The sequence below is a fragment of the Hibiscus syriacus genome, unplaced genomic scaffold (assembly GCF_006381635.1).
Source record: "Hibiscus syriacus cultivar Baekdansim isolate YM2019G1 unplaced genomic scaffold, ASM638163v2 tig00111096_pilon, whole genome shotgun sequence".
NCBI classification, from domain to species: Eukaryota; Viridiplantae; Streptophyta; class Magnoliopsida; order Malvales; family Malvaceae; genus Hibiscus; species Hibiscus syriacus.
This window is the reverse complement of record NW_024062981.1, coordinates 702,638-722,613: the sequence shown is the minus strand read 5'-3', so window position 1 is coordinate 722,613 and position 19,976 is coordinate 702,638. Positions and strand designations below refer to the sequence as shown.

The following is a 19,976-nucleotide window of genomic DNA, read 5'->3' as shown; positions in this document are numbered from 1 at the left end:
CGCCCATGATTGTAGAAGCAGAAGACATCCACCGATAGCAGTTTTCTTATAATTCGTCGCCCGACACATTTCTCTAAAGAGAAATGCCAAAACTGCAGCACCCCAACTATATCTTCCAGCTACATCAAAATCGATCAGATGCCGCAACCACATACAATGCACCTGGTTGCGAGATTTGTCGGGCATCAATATTCCTCCAATTATTCGTAGAATATGCCCGAGCACATGCCTTTGCTTGATCCTCTGAAGCATTTTCATTAAAACCTCAAAATTAGCTTTCAACCAAGATAAAGCTATTCTACCTCCATTAAACTCTGGCGGAGCAGCTCCAAGATAATCAATGCACATTGATTGCCAATCACCATCCGCCATACCACACATCATATTTCCGTCGACGGGAAGCCCTAGATGCATAGAGACATCCTCCAATGTAATTGTCGCCTCTCCACATGGAAGGTGAAAAGTGTGTGTCTCGGGCCTCCACCTCTCAATCAGTGCAGAAATTAGGACAGGTTCGAGTTTGCAACCGCCTATAATTGTTGCAATATACCCGAACCCGGCAGAAGCCAAATATGGCAAAATACGTTCCGGTGTCGGTATACGTGGATTTTTAATAAAAGTCTCTAAAATACGATCAGCATCCTAAATATATACATTATAAAAAATAAAAATTAATATAAATTCATAATAACTTTAAAATAAAAATAAATTTAAATATTAACATTAATTATAAAAAATATTACCATATCGCTAAAATGTCTAGAGATATGATCAATATCCAATCGCAACAGCATTTCGTTTTCCATTATAACTGTAGACAAAATAATATAATTAGCAAAAAAATTAATAATTCTAAATAAATAATAATTATATAAATATTATTTTAATAAAAAATAATATTTACATAATATATTAATATAAAAAATAATAACTATTTAAAAAAATACTAACATAAAAATAAATTTATTACCACTAATAATAAATTTAAAACTCAAATAGTTAGAGAATTTGAGTTATATAAGAGAGGAGAATATGATTTTGGTGTGAAGAACGAGGGAGGGTTGAGGGGGTTTATATAGGGGAGGAGGATGGGTAGTTAGGAAAAACGGATGGGGCATTTATGACATTTAATGGAAGGCGCGTTACCGGGGATGCGCTTTCCACACGTGTCTGCTGATATGGCAAAGGCGCGTCCCCGGGGATGCGCCTTCCACACGTGGCATCCAACTCAGCGAAAACACGAGTAAAGTGCGTCCCCGGAGACGCGCCTTTGCCAACTCAACAGAAAGGGTGCTACTTCTGAAAATATTGGTCAAACGGTGTCAGAAAGAGAAAATTTAAAAAAAAAAGTTATGTAATTTAACCCCATACGGTTCTTTTGCAGTAAAAAAAATGGCAGAGCAGAGAGAAGCTTGATCGTGGCTGCTGCTCCTCACCGTGTGCTTTGTATTATGATGGGTATTGATTCTTGTCACTGTTGAAAAAACAGTTTTTGATTTGAAGAAACTGAGATAAAAGACAGAGTACAAGGAATCCGCCTGTTCTTTTTCTGCCATGGAGGCTACTGAGATTTAGGGAGGGTTTCAATTTCCCAGATTATGCGTTTTTTAAGTTTTCTGGAATTAAAAAACAAAGTTTTTGCTTAGATTTGTGTGTAAGAGTTTCACCAAGAGAAAGTAAACAGACAAGGTGTAGTTTCAGAGGTAAATCCATGGCATTTTTCTTCTTTCCTTTTTGGTTTCAATTTCTTGAAATGATCTGTTTCTTTCTCGTTTGGTTTACCAGTTGCTTCGAGTTATGCTGAGGAATAGGTCGAGAGCAGTGAGCAGCAACAAGCAAGCTTTAATGGTGGATCATGGCTCTCAATCATCATCTTCTCAAAAGAATCTCACTTCTCCGACCCCATCTTTCTTATGTTCTCCCAGATTCAAAGCTTTCATTGCAAAACATCTCACCGAACCCGAAGTTCTCAAGAGTCCAACTTCAATCCTCGATAAAAAACCATCCTTTCCTCCATGTAATAACCCCCTGGGCTACGAGCCAAAATCCCCAGAAAATTTCTCGTCAGTCAAACACCGCTCACCTGAAAACCCAGAACCGAAAGGTATTGCTCTTGCAATAGTCGATACACTCGAGGATAAACCAAAACTCAGGGTTCAGATCCCTCTAATCCCACCATCTCCATACGACACTTCTTCCCCAAAATCCCCAGGTGACTTCGGGATCAAAACCAGGAATTCTCATATCCCCTCCTCACCATTTGGCGCTTGCATGAAGGATTCACCAACGATCATCAATGGCCGTCTCCCCGTTGAAGAAATGGAGCTATCAGAGGATTACACATGCGTTATATCATACGGGCCTAACCCCAAAACAACCCATATCTCCGATGACTGTGTTGTGGCGTCCTGTTGCAGTGCATCCCAGAGTTTCCTCAGCTTTTGTTATACATGCAAGAAGAATCTTCACCAGAAGATCGACATTTACATTTACAGGTTCGTGCTCATCAAGTATAAAAAAAACATGATTCTGTTGAGCTTAAATGGGCATAATGTGATGGTTGGTTTAATAATTGCAGAGGCGATAAAGCATTTTGCAGTCAAGAGTGCCGATACCAGGAAATGGTTCTACATGGAGAGGAGAATTAAGAACATTCAATTGCTGAACGGTTAAATTAGTTTCAAGTTTCAAATGATTGAATTCATAAACCAAACATTGAAATCCAGTTCTTGTTTTCTTTAACTTTGTTTTAACCCTCTTAGCCTGCAGATAAGAGAGGATGAGATGATGATATAAATTAATTTCTGTCAGATCAAAGTATTGTAGTATATGATTTGGATTGGTAAATCGGTGATGATGCATTGATTGGAAAACTGGCCTTTATCTTGTTTATTTTTCTTCATCGTTCACATCAATTATTAGTTGACATGGGTGAACAAAATTCGTTTTTTTATGAAAAATTAATTTGATTTAAAAAATCAAATAAAATTTCAGTGATAAAATTTAAACTATTAATTTGATTAATTCAAAGTTTTTTAACTCGAGTCGGCTCTATTAACTCGAATGTTTATCCCTAATTCATATGATTTTAAATCTATTTTTGACAATTTTTTTGATTAGTCTCTCGGTTTCAGAGCTTCGTCCTGATTAATCTGGACCAACTCGTATCACACACCTAACTTTGGTGGATGAGTCTTCCAACGGAGATTTTATACACAAAAAGACTCGAACTTGAAACCAACCTCGTCGATTTAATTTTGACAAATTTGAATGAAGTATTCATCTAACATTATATATCAAAACCAATCTTATCATTTTAGGATCAAACGGACACTTTTGCTTAATCAGGGACCAAAGAATAATTTACTATTTCATTAACTAAAAATTTTACAATTTTAGGGTAAAAATAATTTTACTAATTTCCAATCCTGCCTATATAAGTATTGGGCTACTCAATATTCATTCGAACTTGGATTGCAGCCTCTCAAGTTCAATAGGCTTTCGGCTCATTTAATGTTTAGGCTTTAGAAGGAGTATATTGTTTTCATATTTCCTCCTATAACGTTATCTTCATTTGAGGTTCAGTATAATTTTTTCGATGATCATGATCTGATCTTCTTCGCTCTCTTTGGAAAATTTTGCAAAAGACGATACTTCGAATTGCTTACGTCCTTTGATTGGATTCCGATGGGCCGCCTCACATCCAAAGTCGAAGTTCCGGGACGAAGGCACGAATCCGATCGCGAAAACGACCGCTACATATCTGAATCCGATGGTTCGCCCGACTACCTCCGTCGCAGCCGTAGCCCTAGCTATGAAGCGTACGGACGCGACCACCAGAGCCGCAAGGGTAACCAACAGCGTGACCGTTCTGGTTCGCCTGAATACAGAAGCCCTATCGAAATTCCTGAAAGAAGACAGCGTTTTGATCGCGAAAAATTTGACGATTCTATTGATTATCGTCGCCGTCGATCCAGTCCCATTTACGATGTGTATGACCGCGACCGATCAGAAAACCGCAACCGTTCAGAGTCTCCTGGAGGCGAAAACCCTAGAAGGAGGAGCCCTGCCCTTGCCAGAACCCTGAAATCTCTGCCCAAGAAATTTGGCAAGAATCATAGCTACCTGGACCGAGATTATAGGAACGGAAAACAATCGGAGTCGGAATCGGACGAGGAGTTGAAAGGATTGAACTTTGAGGAGTATAGGAGGCTGAAGAGGCAGAAGATGAGGAAGGCGTTGATATTCTGTATTTGGGAGAATACGCCGAGTCCGCCGAGGAATGAAGACGATGATTTGGAGGATAAAGGTGATAAAATTTCAGATAAGTACGGTGAGGATGAAGGTGATGAGAAGAGTGACTCTGATAAAGAAAACGAGAATAAGAGCAATAAGAGAGTTAAATCCGAGTCCGAGTCTGAAAAATCTGGTAATAGCGAATCGGAGAGTGAGTCAGAATCTGGATCAGATTATTCAAGATCTAGGAAGAGGAAGAAGGGGTCGACTTCTAAGCGAAGAAGTGGGAGAAGCAAACGTAGAAGCAGGAAAACATCATCTTCCAAGGATAACGAATCCAGTGACACAGAGAGCGAATCCGATGATGAGGAAGACAAACGGAGAAGGAAGTCGAGGAGAAAGAAGAGTAGCAGGAATAAGAATAGTAAAAAAAGCTGTAGAAGGAAAAGAAGCAGGAAGAAGAGTAGGCATAGTGGTTCTGATGAGAGCGGAGTAGTGAAAGCGAAACGGACATATCCTCTGATGACCGTGTCAAATCAAAGAAGCGGAAAAGCTCTCTGAATTTGAAGCTTAGAAAGAGTAAGAAAAAGAGAGGATCAGAAACTGAGAGTCAAGCTTCGGATTCTGATAAGAGCTCAGATTCTGGAGTCGATGCCAACAGTAAACCAATGGTAGATGAGCCTAATATGGCTGATATTAATGCTGCTGAAGCTCTTATGTTCAAAGAAATGATAGAGGCTCAGAAGAAAACTGCATTAGATAATGAGCCTATGGTTGGCCCGGCACCATTGCCAAGAGCTGAGGGACATATAAGTTATGGTGGTGCCCTGAGGCCTGGTGAAGGTGATGCTATTGCACAATATGTCCAACAAGGAAAGCGTATCCCGCGAAGAGGTGAAGTGGGTCTTTCTGCTGAGGAGATTCAAAAGTTTGAGGACCTTGGGTTTGTGATGAGTGGTAGCAGACATCAGAGAATGAATGCCATTCGTATTAGGAAAGAAAACCAGGTTTACAGTGCGGAGGACAAGAGGGCATTGGCTATGTTTAACTATGAAGAGAAAGCAAAACGTGAGCACAAGGTTATGGCTGATTTGCAAAGGCTGGTGCAGCGCCATATTGGGCAGGATGTTGGTCCTACTCACAACCCTTTTGCTGGAAAAGATGGGGCTGATGCTTGAACCTCGTGTATGTTGCTGTTGGCTTTATTAGTTTATTGCTAATTTTTTTCATGTGTGTTGCATTAAAAGCATTATAAGTAAATGCTAACTGCTGAGATTTTTCTATCAAAGTATCTTTGGGGTCTGTATGCGCTAAAGACAGCATTTTTAGTGTAGTCATTAGAAATTAGAAATGAGAAAAATTGTGGTATGTTGCACGATTTGCTTTGTTACCAAAGTCCTTTTCCTTATTTGGGGTTAATTAGTGATACTTCAGTTGAGAAGATTATTGTCAGGTGGTCTTGGAGAAGGCAAAAGGTGAGAAAGAGAAACACTTAATCCACGGATTTAAACCCTGGACTTTATGGTGACTGAACGTTCAGCCGGTGATAAGAATATGTTTGGACAAGAAAATTCCTGAGTATATTCCTCTAAATGTCTTGTACTGACATTGGCAAAAGCTGATGAAGGTTCTTGTTTGCATTTTTAACGTTTTAAGAGAAATATGTTACAGTTAAGGTCCTAATGATTGCATATCTTTCAAGTATCTAAGCTACGAGGGCTAAAAGCTTGGGATCATGTTAATGAAACTTAAATTTGTCTGCCACGTCTTAGAAATCGTTGGAGCATATTAAGTTTTTTAGATGTTAATAGGATGGACAGGCTTGGGTGAGTTGGCTTTTGAGATTATTATATTTTTTATATATTTTTTTAATGATTTCATACTTTGGATCCGACTCAGTGACCAAGTAATGGTTGATGATTAATGATTTGCATTCTGGTAATTTTGGAGTTGCGCCCTAATGTAATGGCCAATTGGCCATAGGATGTTTAGAATGTGCTCTCTTTTCGCCGTTAATATATTCATATAGTGGTTTTGGAATCCAAGCTCTGATTGTTGGATACTTCATTTTGTGGCCTGTACTTTGCTAAATGTTGGATAAGGGTGCGATAACCTTAAGAACACGTTTCAGGATTGTTTCTAGAGGTGACAATGAAGAAAGAGAGCTTGTAGGCATTATTTATAGTCCTCTTTAGGAGATTTTGTTTAATTGAAGAGATTTCAAACTAAAAGGAAATAGCTTCTGATGTCATTTTTAAAAGAGCTGCTTAGTTAAATGAACTGATCATTAGTTTATATCATATAGCTATTGCAAGGGGACTGGACATTAAACATTATGCTTGCTCATGCATATTCTTGAGCTTCGATCAGAATTGGATAAACTGCATCATGTGAGACTTTGCAGTTGGTAATGGAGATCATGACCATTCACAGACCATCAGACAAGTTCATCTAGGTTAGCGTCACCCGATGTTTGAATCTGTGTTGTATGCATTTACCGACCATCATTTACTTGTTTTGTATACAACTTTGTTGCAAAGTATGAAATGCTTTTAGAGGATGAAGGTGTCATTGCAATTGTTAGCTAAAAAGTGTGAGACATTTTACATAAATGCAGTAAACAAATACAGCGGTTGCAAAAAAAGGAGAAAAATACATGAAAGAGTTACATTAAGCACTATCCCAAGTCACTCATCTTACAAGTCATAAACTTGTTTCCCAGTAAACTTAACTTCAATAGGACTAACATTCTTCCCGATTGACCTGAAGTTCTGACCCACACCTTGACGACCGGGGTTAGCTTTCTCAGGATAAACACCATCTTTGGGGTGAAGGTATTGAACCTCACCATTAGGGAAAACCCTGTAAAATTGGTACTTGATCTTGTACTTGGACCTCAGCCTGGTTCCCAACGCCAAGCACTGCTCTTTCCTAGCCAACTTGAGCAAGTTAGGGCCTTGCCTCATTATAGCTGCCCCTCCTGTTGGCATCTCGATGATTTGTTCTTTGGGGGAATCCCATGTGATGACATAGAATTCCTCAACTTGTGCCTTCCTCAACAGTCCTCCTGTGCTTCCTCCGAAGATGGGTGATGGGGTGTTTGGGTCCAACTCTGGTGGGGTGAAACCAACCGGAGCTTCCTCTGTGATGGCTGCTGCCGCTGCCGGTGCCTCGTCTGCAGCTGCAGCCCTAGTGATTCTTTGAGAGAAGTTGAGGGACATGGGGATGGAGAAGGAAATTGAGGATGGCTTCCATGGGACCAGGGATTTTGGGGTGGTGATTGTGGGGGTGAAGAAACCTGCTTGAGTTGCCATGGCGATGTAGATGATATTTGGGGGGGTGAGTTCCTTTTTCTCTTGTTGAATTTTTACGTGTTGGGGGGGGGGGGATTGGAGATTTGTGTGATGGATGATGATGACAAGGGAAAATGTTTTCAAAGGGGTGCTGGTGTTTGGATTTTGATCATTCGGATAAGATGATATTTACTTGGACCAATAGGATACTTGATTTCGATGCTTGCTCTTACCCAAGCCTAGTTCTCACTTTTTCTAATATCCAATACATTTATTGAGATCAATATCTATGTATCCAATGTGTGAAAGAGGACATTTAATGGCTCCATCACCTACTCTATTCGGTAAGATATCAGGGTTCACGTAGGCCTTCTCTATCACCATAAGTCCAAGGCGGAAAATTTGTGGAGCTATCTTTAAAACTTTCTATTTTAGGTTTTCGACCATTCTCTAGTCATTGAACAGAGCACTAAACGTCTTCTAAACCTAAGCTCTATACACACTGGAAAGATTCCCCATAAATCCTTCGGAAAGGGATGGACCGGAAGTGGATAACGGACAAGTCCTCCAAATCTTCATATCATTTTCTCTCTGTTTCTTTTATAGATAATCTACTTTCGTCCTTAAAATTTATTTTTATAATTTTGCATCCTCAGACAATGTGAAATGGGTTCGGGTTACACTCTGCTACCTGTACTGTTTAAGGAAGCCTGCGTGAAAGAATCCAAGTGTTGGGTGACCAACAAAATCAAGGGAAATGAACAAAACTTTAATAAAATAAAATAGTAATATAACTAAAGAGTATTGTTTCTTAGCAAATGGTTATCCTATTTACACGTCAGCATCACATTAACCAATCAAATAATTCGACACCCAAAATATGGGTGGTCCCCCACTTTGGTTCCCACTTCAAAACTATAGGGTTTTATCAAAAAGCCGCCAACCTCCTTTTCCACATTATCCTCTCTTAATGTTATTGTGAACAAGAACCCATGTGCCTTCCACTTAACATGAACAGCTTGGTCCCTCTCACCAAAAAATTCTTTGCACTGAATGCGCTCTGCACCTTGTCCCCTGAATGTTGCATCTGCTGTAGTCATAAATACTATAATTGCAGTTTAATTTCAATACCTTAACTCCACAAGGTGGATGGGCCTGTGGTCAAGATCGGACTTCGGAGGCACATTTTTTCTACCAACCGGAGGTCATTTCTGGCTGTTATCAGCAGAAGATTTCTCCTGTTGTGATTGCAGTGTTGGAAGTAGGAACCGATAAGCCTACTGTGCTGCTGCTTGTTGAACTTCTTCTCGAGTTGCCACTGCTAGGACCCAACAATCATAGGCGATGCAGACCAGCTGCTCTAGGTATTTCTTGTCCCTGTGGTGATAACCCGGACTTGGTATTTACCCCGAATGATATTTTTGTTTGGCCTTGAGGCTTCAATGGTTGCTGGTGGGGAAATTTAACATTGGTAGCAGGGGAAGCTGGGGTTCTAGCTGAGTTTTTCCATGGGGTTGACTGTGCAGCAGGGTTGCATTGGGGCACAGTTTGCGAGAATATAGCAGCATTGCTAGAAAACTTAGCCGCAATGGAAGATGCAGACATGGCGTCTGTTGCCTGAGTCTTGCTTTGAGAAGCTGTAGCAGGTTGCTGATGATGTTGTGGCGCCATGTGCTGCTTCTGAAGTTGAAGCAGCCGTGGATGGGAACTTGATGAATTAGAAGCAACGGGAGGATTTATGGATGCAGTAGTGGTGGTGACGGTGCATGGCGGCCAATTTCCTCTGACAGGGGAGGATACAAAATTCAAAGATCTAGCTGAATTATCAAAAACATATGTCCGACCGTTTGTAGTATGCGACTTCCCTGAACTTGTCTTTTTTCCATCATCCGTGTTGGCTGAACTGGATCCACTCTTTCCATCAGATATCTGGTGATTCTTCGGCTGTGTAGGAGCATGTGGTACAGGTGCAACTTGGTATCCTTGCCGAGCCATCTCAGGCAGGCTATGAAAAATTGTGGGGTTCTGTGCCATAGATGAGAAGTTAAGATTTGAAGCTTTGTTGTTTCCAGTGAAAGAGGCAAACGACATGGCATATGCTTGAGGGACGATATCAACTGCACCTCCACCCACAGCTGCAGAGGGTACCAAGGCAAAGTTGAGCGGCTGATGATGAAATGGTGGGTTCTGGCCATGAAACTTTTTCTGCGCGTTTGCAGTTGTATGCTCTCCACTCATCTCATTCTCCATTTTACGCGATTGATTGGTTGAAAGCATCTTATGCTCCTGCAACTGCTGTGAATGCATGCTTGTTGAGCTCAAAAATTTATTCCCACAAACTTGTCCACCCTGCGGCTGCTGAGACTCTGGTTGCTTGTGGGATGATGATGAACCGCATGACGGGACTGCATTTTGATAAGCCGGTTGAACCAAAGTCTGAGAGCGAGCTTGCTGCTGCTGAAGTTGAGGATGGAACATCTGAGAAGAATTGAACGACCCATTAAAGAAAGGCAACGCTTGACTGGGTGTTCCTCCTCTGATTGCCGACTGGTTTCCAACAGGAGTAGAGACAGAAAAAGGATAACCGTTGTTCTGTATTATAGTCAAGTACGGAGCTTGGTTGGCAGCCAAATTAGGGTAATTAAAGCTCACAGCTGCTGATACTCCCGGTAACACTGTAGAGCTAGTTGAGATTCCAGGTGCTGAAGTATCAGTGGAGGATGCTTTACTAGCAGAAGTAGCAGATTTGGAAAGGCCAGGTTGATTTGCACTTGTTTGATACTGATTCAAGGGGAATATGAAAGCAGGGTCATGCTGCAACAACATTTTATCAAGGCTTAGCAAATGATAAATTCTTGAAACAAATTGAATGAAAATGGAGTGGCAAAAACTCTTCAACTTAAAATGTATATTAACATACCATCAAGTTACCAGCAGATGCTTGAGAACCCTTTTGAACTACAGCCTGCTTTCTCAGTACCGTATCATTGGTATATTCAGGGCTTTTATCTTTCCTGGTAAGACCTGCAAAACTCGTTCCAACCGTACCTTTCTCTTCTGTAAGGTTTAGATTCACTAATGGGTTTCCAAGAGTCAAAGCTTCTGCAGATTGCCCCACGTTGAATTTGCTGGGCTTGGCCCCAGATAGAGAAGCAAAACCGGACGTTGGTGGCCAGAAATGTTTCACTTTTGCGTACTGCTGGTGTAAGTGTATGTTATGAGCTATGTAATGATGCATGACACATCCTTTTGGCCGAGGTTGGGAAAGCCAGAAATGAAGAGGCTGAATATTCCCAATAGGAACTCATGGTTAATTTAAAGCCAAGAAAATATGTAACGAATAATCTGAGCCATATATTGAAACTTTGGCCCAGTAAGGAAGTCATTAGTTCATACCTGCAATGCCGTAGATGATCTAGCGCTTGCATCCATGGGCGCAATTGATGGGAAGGGAGGTATATACCTGTTATAAAAATAATATTCAACTTCTTAGAAACAAAAATGACATACCACCAGAATATTTAAACAAAAACAAAATATGGGTCCAAAACGAAGTCTTGATAGCTTACCCCAAAGGTGGCAAACCATTTGGCATAGGCACTGAAGTTGATTTAGCTGAATAAGAGAGAAACAAATTAGTAAACCCATCTTATCATAACTTGAGAGAACCGAGAGCTAAAGTTAACGAGTAAAACTCATTGAGCAGCACAGTGAGTCAAAACTGAAACATATTAATAAATTACCTGTTTGCTGCATTTTCGAAAGGTCAACTTTAGGTAGCCGTTGCTTTTGACCTTGCTCGGATATACAACCACCACTAGCATCTTGACCCCGCTTCTCCAGAGTAAGGTTCAACGAATCTCGTTTCTCATTAATTGTATCCATCTTCTTGCTTTTACCATCATCTGCCCTCATTTCTTTCTTCACAACATTTGCTTCATCCTTGGCCAAGGTCTCAACCTTCTGCATCAGAGATGAAAATTTTAGTCCATGAACAGAATCAGAAAGAGAAATCAAAATGCCTGAAAGCAAATAACCGATTCCCTGTTCCGAACCTTGTAATTAGGATCCAATGCGATATCCACATAGCTATCCTTTACTGGAGATGATGCCATAGGAGGAGCCTGTTGGAAAAAGGTTGCATTAATCATTAGTCTTTTCTCAGTAATTTGGACATCATTCTAATTCAAATTTTAGACAGGAGAAGATTCTCACCATCAAATCAATCTTGAAATTCTCTTCAAGTTGGTTTTCCCCGTTTTTCTCCGTTGATATTCTATTATTATTCCATACCATTTAAAAAGAAATCAGATATCTTGAGAGCATTAATAAAAGGAGGCAAACAAAAATAACAAGATTCTTTGATGCATACAGTTTGATTGCTGTCGGATCCTGAAAATAGACATTCGAATTAGCAGATTCCTTTTCAGTCCTAACGAAATTTTCCTCTGTCACAGCTCTATCCACGGATTTTGTTTCTTCAACGAATGGTTTCGAATGTCCTTGCTTGTCCTGTGACTCGATTGCCACTGATGCAGCTCCAGTTGCGCCATTATCGGAAATTACTGAATTAGGTCCCGAAATTTGACCCTCTTTTGGTGAACAAATTTCCATCTCTGCCTGCTGCTGGTTCTCAACTTTCGGTGGAGTTGGAGAATCCACAATTTCAACTTTCTTCTCCTTTGAGCCTGCATGTGCTATTAATTAAAAAGAAGATGATGAAGAAGAAGAAGACTTTATAGAAAAAGGATTGAATGATTAAAGTACTTACCATCGGCAACTAATGGATCAGGCTTAATATCGGTGGAGGAAATATTTTCATCTTCAGATTCAAGCATCGACAAAGGATTTCCCGCACTATCTTCCTTCTTGGAGCTATGCGATTGCTTCATCAATCCGTAAAGAACCTCTGCGATTTCAATCTCAATATCCTCTTGAACAGAGCTCGACGTGGTCGCCTTTGGAAGCCGAGTCTTGGGTCGATTTGTCTTCTGCAACATCTCAAAAAAGAAAGACCCAAAAACAGCTAAATCCTCTCAATTTCGTCACACTCGAAAAGAAGAAGTAAATCTAAAAACAAAAACGTGAGCTGACCATCTTCTTTCTAACTGAAGCATTTGATGAAGACGGTGAAAATCGGTCAGACTCAACGCTCCGACGAGCCGGTGACACGGAAGCTCGCATATGGTTTTGTTCCTCGACGAAACCACCATTTCCGGCCACCCAATTCTCATGCGACCTTTTAACTGAAGCTGAAAAAAAAATACCAAAAGAGAAAATCAGCTCCATTTTCTATATCTAAATATAAATAATTAGAATGACAACAATTTTGGTACCTGAGCGAGCTTTTCTGGGAACTGGAAAACCTATCATTTCATCGGTGGCCTTCGAATGGATTGCTGTTATCCCAGAAATTCTAACCGAGGGTGAAAGTTTACGGTTATTGAGCTCCTCGGTTTCGTTTTCTTCCTCCTCTTCACCTGAACTATCCTCCGTACTCTCTTCTCCGTCCACCTTATTCGGCACGCGACGCTTGTTCCGATTCAACGAATCTAGGTCTCTTTCTCTCTTTCTCATTCTCTCCCTCAACCTCACTGTTTCCCGCATCTCCATCTCTCCACATTCTGTAAGCAAAAAAATCATCAATCAAACGAACTCAAAACAAAACAAAAACTCTCTACACAGATAAAAAAGGAAAAAGGTCTAAGACCAGGTGAATATCGGAGATTATTGCTTCGTTGACGAAGTTTATGCAATCCTCTTCTTCCGTGCTTGTTTCTCTCCATAATATATATACTCTTCAATCAAAACCTCAACCAACCAAAAAATAAATAAATCTTCCGAAGAGAACAATCGGCCTTTTACCAATTCGCCTTCGTTTCCGGCAAAAAGAACTGTTTCTCGAGAACTTCTTCACCGTAAATAATCTAAAGATAAGAGTTCACGGTTCTTTCTTCTCGTCTTTATATTTCTCCCCAGTGATTCTTTTCTGATTTTCAACCCGACTTTTTGCTTTCTGTGCTAAAAAATCTCTGATCTTCTTTTTCCTTCTTTTTTAATGGAAAATAAAATATGATATTTAAATTAAAAAGGTAATAAATTAATATATTATCATTATTTTAATTGAAACTTTGAAAAATAATATTGAACAGCCCGCTGTTAGCCAATTTGTACCCTTTTTTAATTTTTTTAATATTATTTTTTGCTTATTCACTCGCGTGAAAATGGAAATCTGACGGTCTAGATTTTTCCTTCACTAGAATAGGCTAATCACCACAGTTTATCTTTTGGACAGATGTGTATTCTAGGGCTAAATTAATACTTTAAATTTTCCCTTTCTGACACCGCTTGATCAATATTTTCAGAAGTAGTACCCTTTCTGTTGAGTTGGTAAAGGTGCGTCCCCGGGGACGCGCTTTACCCGCGGTTTCGCTGAGTTGGATGCCACGTGTGGAAGGCGCGTCCCCGGGGACGCGCCTTTGTCAACTCAGCAGACACGTATTTGTTTTATAATAAATAGTTTATTTTTATTATTATAAATTAATAATATATTATGTAAAATGTTTCGATTATAATGTAGAATTATGAAATGTATTTTGTTAATGTGTGTTAAAGGTGGAGTGAATTATCTACATTAATATGATATAACAATATATGAAAACCAGTTTTGACTTTATTGTAGTTATAGGAAAAATGTATGAAATTATAATATTACACATATGATTATATTATTATTTTTGATTTTGATTATCGATCTATTAATTTTATCAGTTAATTATTTAAATGTTATCAATCTAGTCATCTCATATCAATATTTAACGAAAATATTGATGCATAAGTTAATAAATTAGTATAATTACATATTTAATCTTCAAGACTTACATATTTTATAAAATTAGTCTTATTGAAAATTTAATTTAATAAATTTAATCCTCCAATCAGAACATGAAATGTGTCATTGTATACATAAATTTTTTAATAACTTTTAATTTGTTTAATTTAATATTTTTCTTTACTTAGAAGGTGAAATTATTATTATATTTTAAAAAAAATTATAACTAATAATATTAATTATTATATTAAATAAATATATTAATATATTTATGTATTTAAAAGTTAAAAAAATTATTTAGGTGTACATACATTGACAAATTATATAAATGCAATAACATTAAATTATTAGAAACAAAAACATTCATTTAAATACAATATTAATTACATAAGAGTTAACGGTTATATGATGATACAATATTAAAACTCAAATAGTTGGAGAATTTGAGTTATATAATAGAGGAGAATATGATTTTGGTGTGAAGAATGAGAGAGGAGGAGGGGTAGTTAGGAAAAACGGATAGAGGCATTTATGACATTTAATGGAAGGCGCGTCCTCGGAGATGCGCTTTCCACACGTGTCTGCTGATATGGCAAAGGCGCGTCCCCGGGGACGCGCCTTCCACACGTGACATCCAACTCAGCGAAAACACGGGTAAAACGCGTCCCCGGGGATGCGCCTTTATCAACTCAGCAGAAAGGGTGCTACTTCTGGAAATATTAGTCAAACGGTGTTAGAAAAAAAAATTAAAAAAAATGATGTCATTTATGTAATTTAGCGTATTCTAGATGCCTACGTCACTTTCCTGATGGAATATGGCAAATGCCCACTAACTCGCCCCTTTTCAGAATTTGGACAACAATATTAAAAAAATATTAATTAAATATAATAACTTTACTCGCTGCATTTTCATTTATTATCGTTTAAGTAAGATTTTAAGTTTAAATATATATATAAAAATTTTATTAAAATATTTATCTAACAAAGTTAAAGTTATGTGGAGGATCCGAATAGATTCAGATTAGTCAGAGCGAAATTTTTACTTTAAACTAGAGTGCTAAAAAAACCTTACTCACTTTGAACAAATTTTTAATATAAAAATTAAATATATTTATTTATGATAAATACTTTTATCTTATTTGTTTTTAAATGAAAACTAATTTTTCTATTGGAAAATATTTATATAACGCTGTACCAGTCGTAACTTTTAACCAAAAACATATAACAATTTATTTTAACAATAAAAAAAAGATTCAAAACGCTGTCGTTTTAATGTAGACCTTTTCGTCTCTATCTTTAAGGGCGGGAACTAATCTTCATTTTTATGTGGCGCTTTTCAGTTTTCAATTTTCAATAATTGTTGATCTTAATAATTTTTTTTTTCTGATCTACATTTATATATTTTCAATTGCCATTGTTGATTGTTGGGTCAATTTAAAATCAGATCATATTATTAAACCAAGTTTTTTCAGTGTTACAATAAATTAGAAATCATTCCGTTTATCGAAAAATTGGTCATTGTAACCATTACTAATTTAAAAAAAATTATATTTTTTAATATTTCAATTATCACATAAAATCAATTTTATTTTAAAATGATTATTTTTATTATATATTCATAGTCATTTCACCCATTGCTCTAGGTGGTTATAAGAAATGATATTATCATTTGAGGTTATGAGTTTGAATAGATGTATGTGTATGGTGAGTATATTATTAGTGACTAAGAAATATCATGAACAAATATTATCTTATAATTACTTCAGACAATAAAAAATAATAATTTGTAAGGTATAATGTCCAGAAAAATGCGTTCAACATTTGATTAAATAGTCAATTTGACCTATAATCTTTTTAGTATTTTACTCCTACTATTTTATTTTAAAGCAAAAAAGCTCATGATGTTTGAGTAAACAATCACTTTATTCATTATTTTTTTTTGCATAATTTTGGGTATAATATTTTATTTTAGGATAAAAACACCCATATTTTAGAGTGATGATTGCTTATTGACAAACAATTTTCAAAAATAAAATGTTAGGAACTAAAATGCTTAAAAAAGAATATGAGTCAAAACAATCATATTTTTTAAATGTCAAAATAACTATTTAGATAATCTTTAGGAAAATTTTTATTATTATGTTTAATTGTAATTATAATTTGTATTTGTATTTTAAAAAAATATATATTAAAATCAATTGATTAGATCATGGATAGAATATAAATATTGATATAAAATCTTTCAAGTTGTAACTTTTAGGTTAAAAAATGTAAATGGAATTAATTTTTTATTGTACTAATGCATTTTATGTTAAAATGGATTAGAAAATAGCACAAATGCTTCATGATTATCTTAAGGAAAATTTAAAATAATCAAGTAGGAAATGTTAAATTTAAACTCTTATTTGGAGAGGATTAAGAAATTATTATATTTTGTTAAACAATCTAAAGTCACCCAAAAAAAATATAATGTCTTACACTCCACTGCCTAACATTATCAACTTGCATGTGAATATTTAAAGAATTAAAATATAATAGTTGTCTTATCATGGATTAAAAAATGATTTCTCCATTACTGAATATTTAAACAAATAAAATATGATGTTTCCTCATCGATAAATTAAAACAACAAATACCTCATTACTTTATGTTGACTGAATGTGCAATTTTAAAGAATTGTTCATTCCTACGAGCCAACTCGTTTTTTTAAAAACATTTGATATCATTGACCAATTATTTAAATATAAAATATTTTTTATAATAATTATTTTATATATTTATTTATATAAAAATTTAATTTATTAATTTAGATTAAATATTATGTAACCCTACAAGAGGTTTTTAATTATAAGTATTTTGATATTTTTAATTAGATTAAATATATTATAATATATTTTTTAAAAATAACAAAACCTTATTTTATTAGAAGTTAAATCTTGGTACGCAAGAATCCACCTTAACTTAATATTTTATTATTACAAATAAAATAATAAAAACATGTCTTTTTGGTTTTTTCAATACTTTGTGTTCCTAAACGTAATAATTAAATAATATTAAACCCTAGAAAGAGAAATCCACCTTCTTTCCACTAGTCCACTTTAAATATTAATATTGTTAGACGCCTCAAATAAAATAATGTTTAAAAAATTAAGTAAAATGTTCACCTCATCATCAACATTATTAGATTGGGTTTTAATTAACCTCTCATCATCAACATTGTTTGATTTTTTAATGAAGTAAACTATTAGGGTGTGTTTGGTTCACGGAATGTAAGATTATCAGTAGGAATAAAAGATTACCAGGGAATAAGATTATTGTAAATGTTATATTTTGTGTTTGGTTGGTTTAGCAGGAATTTAAGATTATTGTGTTTGGTTAAAAGAATAAAAGATTATTAGAATGTATATTTGACCAAATTGTCCTTATTATACATTTGTTTTTTTTAACAAGTTGAAAAATATTTATATATTTTCTTTAAAAATTTAAATTCATAAAATTTATATAATTGTTTTTATAAAATTGAAAATATAAAAAGGTTTAACGAAAGGGTAAATTTTTTTAACCCCTGAACTTCATATAAAATTTTAATTATAGATTTTTTTTTATAAATCTAAAATAGTTTAAGGATAAATTTGTAATGTAACATTCGTAAAATTTTTATTATTCAATGACAAAATAAATATATTTTTGAAAGAAAAAAATTTAAAGGCATTTTAGTCCAAAACACCGGTAATCCAACAATACCTAAGGAAAGGGAGGTAATGATATTCCCGGTAATATACCCAAAAAATCCACTATTGGTAATGTAAGATTACTGAGAATGACATTCCCGACCAACCAAACAAAAAAAATATAGATTTCATTCCCCAACCAAACACACCTTATTGTAATCTTTGACTTAAGCTTGATTCTGTTGTATTTTATGTACATGCACGACTAAAACAAATGAATAAGATATGTTAGTTGATCGAGACAAGTGCTTTCGGCCCATTTACAAAATAATCAAATTATTGGTAAGAAATCATAATTGGAAATCAATATCACATATATTATTAAAGTAATTAAAACATGTTTGGATATCATTAGTAATCGCATGAAAATATAATTATTATTTTTGTTAAAACGTATTTTCAACAAATTATATATATAAATATGTTTAATTGTCATGGTCTACCTCTATTTTAATTCTTTATTTTATGTTTGACATTACAAGTTATAACAATATAGTTATATAATAATATTAGTTATAAAATTTGAAGAATATAATTATATGTAATTACATCGATTTCACATCCTTTTTAAAAATGCATTTAGAGGCTTTCAATTACACTTAATTTAATGTATTATGATAATTTTACAAACAATTCACAACTAGATAATTATAATCAATTGTCATTTATATAAACCATTAACGATTGGTAAATATTATAATTTCATTGAAAATTTATTATCATTATTATTATTATTATTAAATCCTTATTTTATATCGGGTCGGTTCGGTTCGGGTAAGATTATATTCTAAAAAGTTAATTATAAACTAACTTTTAAAGAATTTAAATAAATGATTTTAGAGTATGGTTAACCAAAAACCCTAGTTGGAAATCATGTATACACATTTAAATTTAATTATAAAATAGCTTTTCTCAAACACATTCTTAATATATGATATAAAGGAAAACTCATTTGTTTTTTTATTAAACAAGAAAGTAGTTTTGTATAAAACATTAACAATTTTAAAAATGAAGTATAGATCATCAAATTGATTATAAGATAGTTTTGGATTCAAGCGGGGCTAAATAAACAAAAGTAGAAAACATAAATTTTTTGTCTTGTTGGATGTGTTATTATGGCGAGGATTTATTTTATTAGTTGTTTATTGTTCCATGATGAAGTGGCCCTAAATGAATAATGATGATGATGTGGCCCTCGAGGGACATTTCGGGAAGGTACGTCATCTATAATGGTCAAGCTACGAATTATAATAATAATAATGATAAAATAATACGTATTAAACTACTAGTAAACCCTTTTCATAATCATATATATATTAAATGATGGAGTTTGGATTTTCTTAAGTTTAAATATAGAATAGTTTATAGATTAATAATCCCTACTCCAATAGTTAACTTGACTTGATTCTGTAAAAAAATATCGTTATTCTATAAATATAGAATAGTATATATATTAATAATCCCTATTTTTATAAAAATTATTAAACTTTTAATTGACATTAGTCCCGAATTTGATTATCGAACATATATATCTCATTTCTTTTATTTAAATTAAAAATACTTTAATCAAAAGTAAATAATACTAATTTTATCATAAAACAATTTAAAAGATAATTATGTAAGCCGATGACTTTTCCACATGTCATTTAATTGTTAGTAAAATTATAAATAGGTCACTTTATTCCAAAAGTCACAAACTAATAACTCAATCAATAAAAAAATAAATTTCATTTTAGGTTTTGGAATAATCGAAGATCGAGGATTCCATTCGATGACTAGAATGGTGAGATGAAGAATATATCCAGAAACAATTATCGTTTAATGATGAATGATGTATATCGAGATTGTAACATCTCGAAACTCGAATTAATAGTTTTGGGTAAA

At 35.1% G+C, this 19,976-nt stretch overlaps 4 protein-coding genes across 6 annotated transcripts; 2 read left to right on the top strand and 2 right to left on the bottom strand.

The window, feature by feature from the left end:
* Positions 1–1,423: 1,423 nt before the first annotated feature.
* On the top strand, positions 1,424–2,803 carry LOC120152938 (FCS-Like Zinc finger 8-like). The gene is made up of 3 exons (XM_039165012.1): positions 1,424–1,703; positions 1,786–2,495; positions 2,579–2,803. The coding sequence occupies exons 2-3, from the start codon at positions 1,798–1,800 to the stop codon at positions 2,646–2,648; spliced, it is 768 nt and encodes a 255-aa protein (XP_039020943.1). The 5' UTR covers positions 1,424–1,703; positions 1,786–1,797; the 3' UTR covers positions 2,649–2,803.
* A 753-nt stretch (positions 2,804–3,556) lies between these two features.
* Positions 3,557–6,698, top strand: LOC120152971 (NKAP family protein-like). The gene is given in 3 exon segments (XM_039165022.1): positions 3,557–4,723; positions 4,726–5,418; positions 6,585–6,698. Coding segments are annotated over 2 exon segments (1,725 nt in total). The 5' UTR covers positions 3,557–3,687; the 3' UTR covers positions 5,415–5,418; positions 6,585–6,698.
* A 115-nt stretch (positions 6,699–6,813) lies between these two features.
* On the bottom strand, positions 6,814–7,607 carry LOC120152934 (photosystem I reaction center subunit II, chloroplastic-like). Its single transcript, XM_039165011.1, has one exon. It carries the CDS (start codon positions 7,548–7,550, stop codon positions 6,933–6,935), a length of 618 nt encoding a protein of 205 aa, XP_039020942.1. The 5' UTR covers positions 7,551–7,607; the 3' UTR covers positions 6,814–6,932.
* Positions 7,608–8,351: 744 nt separating this feature from the next.
* LOC120152972 (protein TIME FOR COFFEE-like) lies at positions 8,352–13,445 on the bottom strand. 3 transcript variants are annotated; one of them, XM_039165024.1, is made up of 12 exons: positions 13,240–13,445; positions 12,866–13,153; positions 12,624–12,781; positions 12,301–12,520; positions 11,902–12,217; positions 11,745–11,805; positions 11,585–11,653; positions 11,273–11,492; positions 11,099–11,144; positions 10,926–10,992; positions 10,450–10,812; positions 8,352–10,343 (listed from the first exon to the last, which is right to left on the bottom strand). In XM_039165024.1, the coding sequence occupies exons 1-12, from the start codon at positions 13,313–13,315 to the stop codon at positions 8,865–8,867; spliced, it is 3,363 nt and encodes a 1,120-aa protein (XP_039020955.1). In that variant the 5' UTR covers positions 13,316–13,445; the 3' UTR covers positions 8,352–8,864. The 3 variants fall into 3 exon arrangements, with proteins under 3 accessions (XP_039020955.1, XP_039020956.1, XP_039020954.1); XM_039165025.1 differs by having other exon boundaries at positions 11,273–11,489; XM_039165023.1 differs by having other exon boundaries at positions 8,354–10,343; positions 11,567–11,653; positions 13,240–13,443.
* Between the last annotated feature and the right edge of the window lie 6,531 nt (positions 13,446–19,976).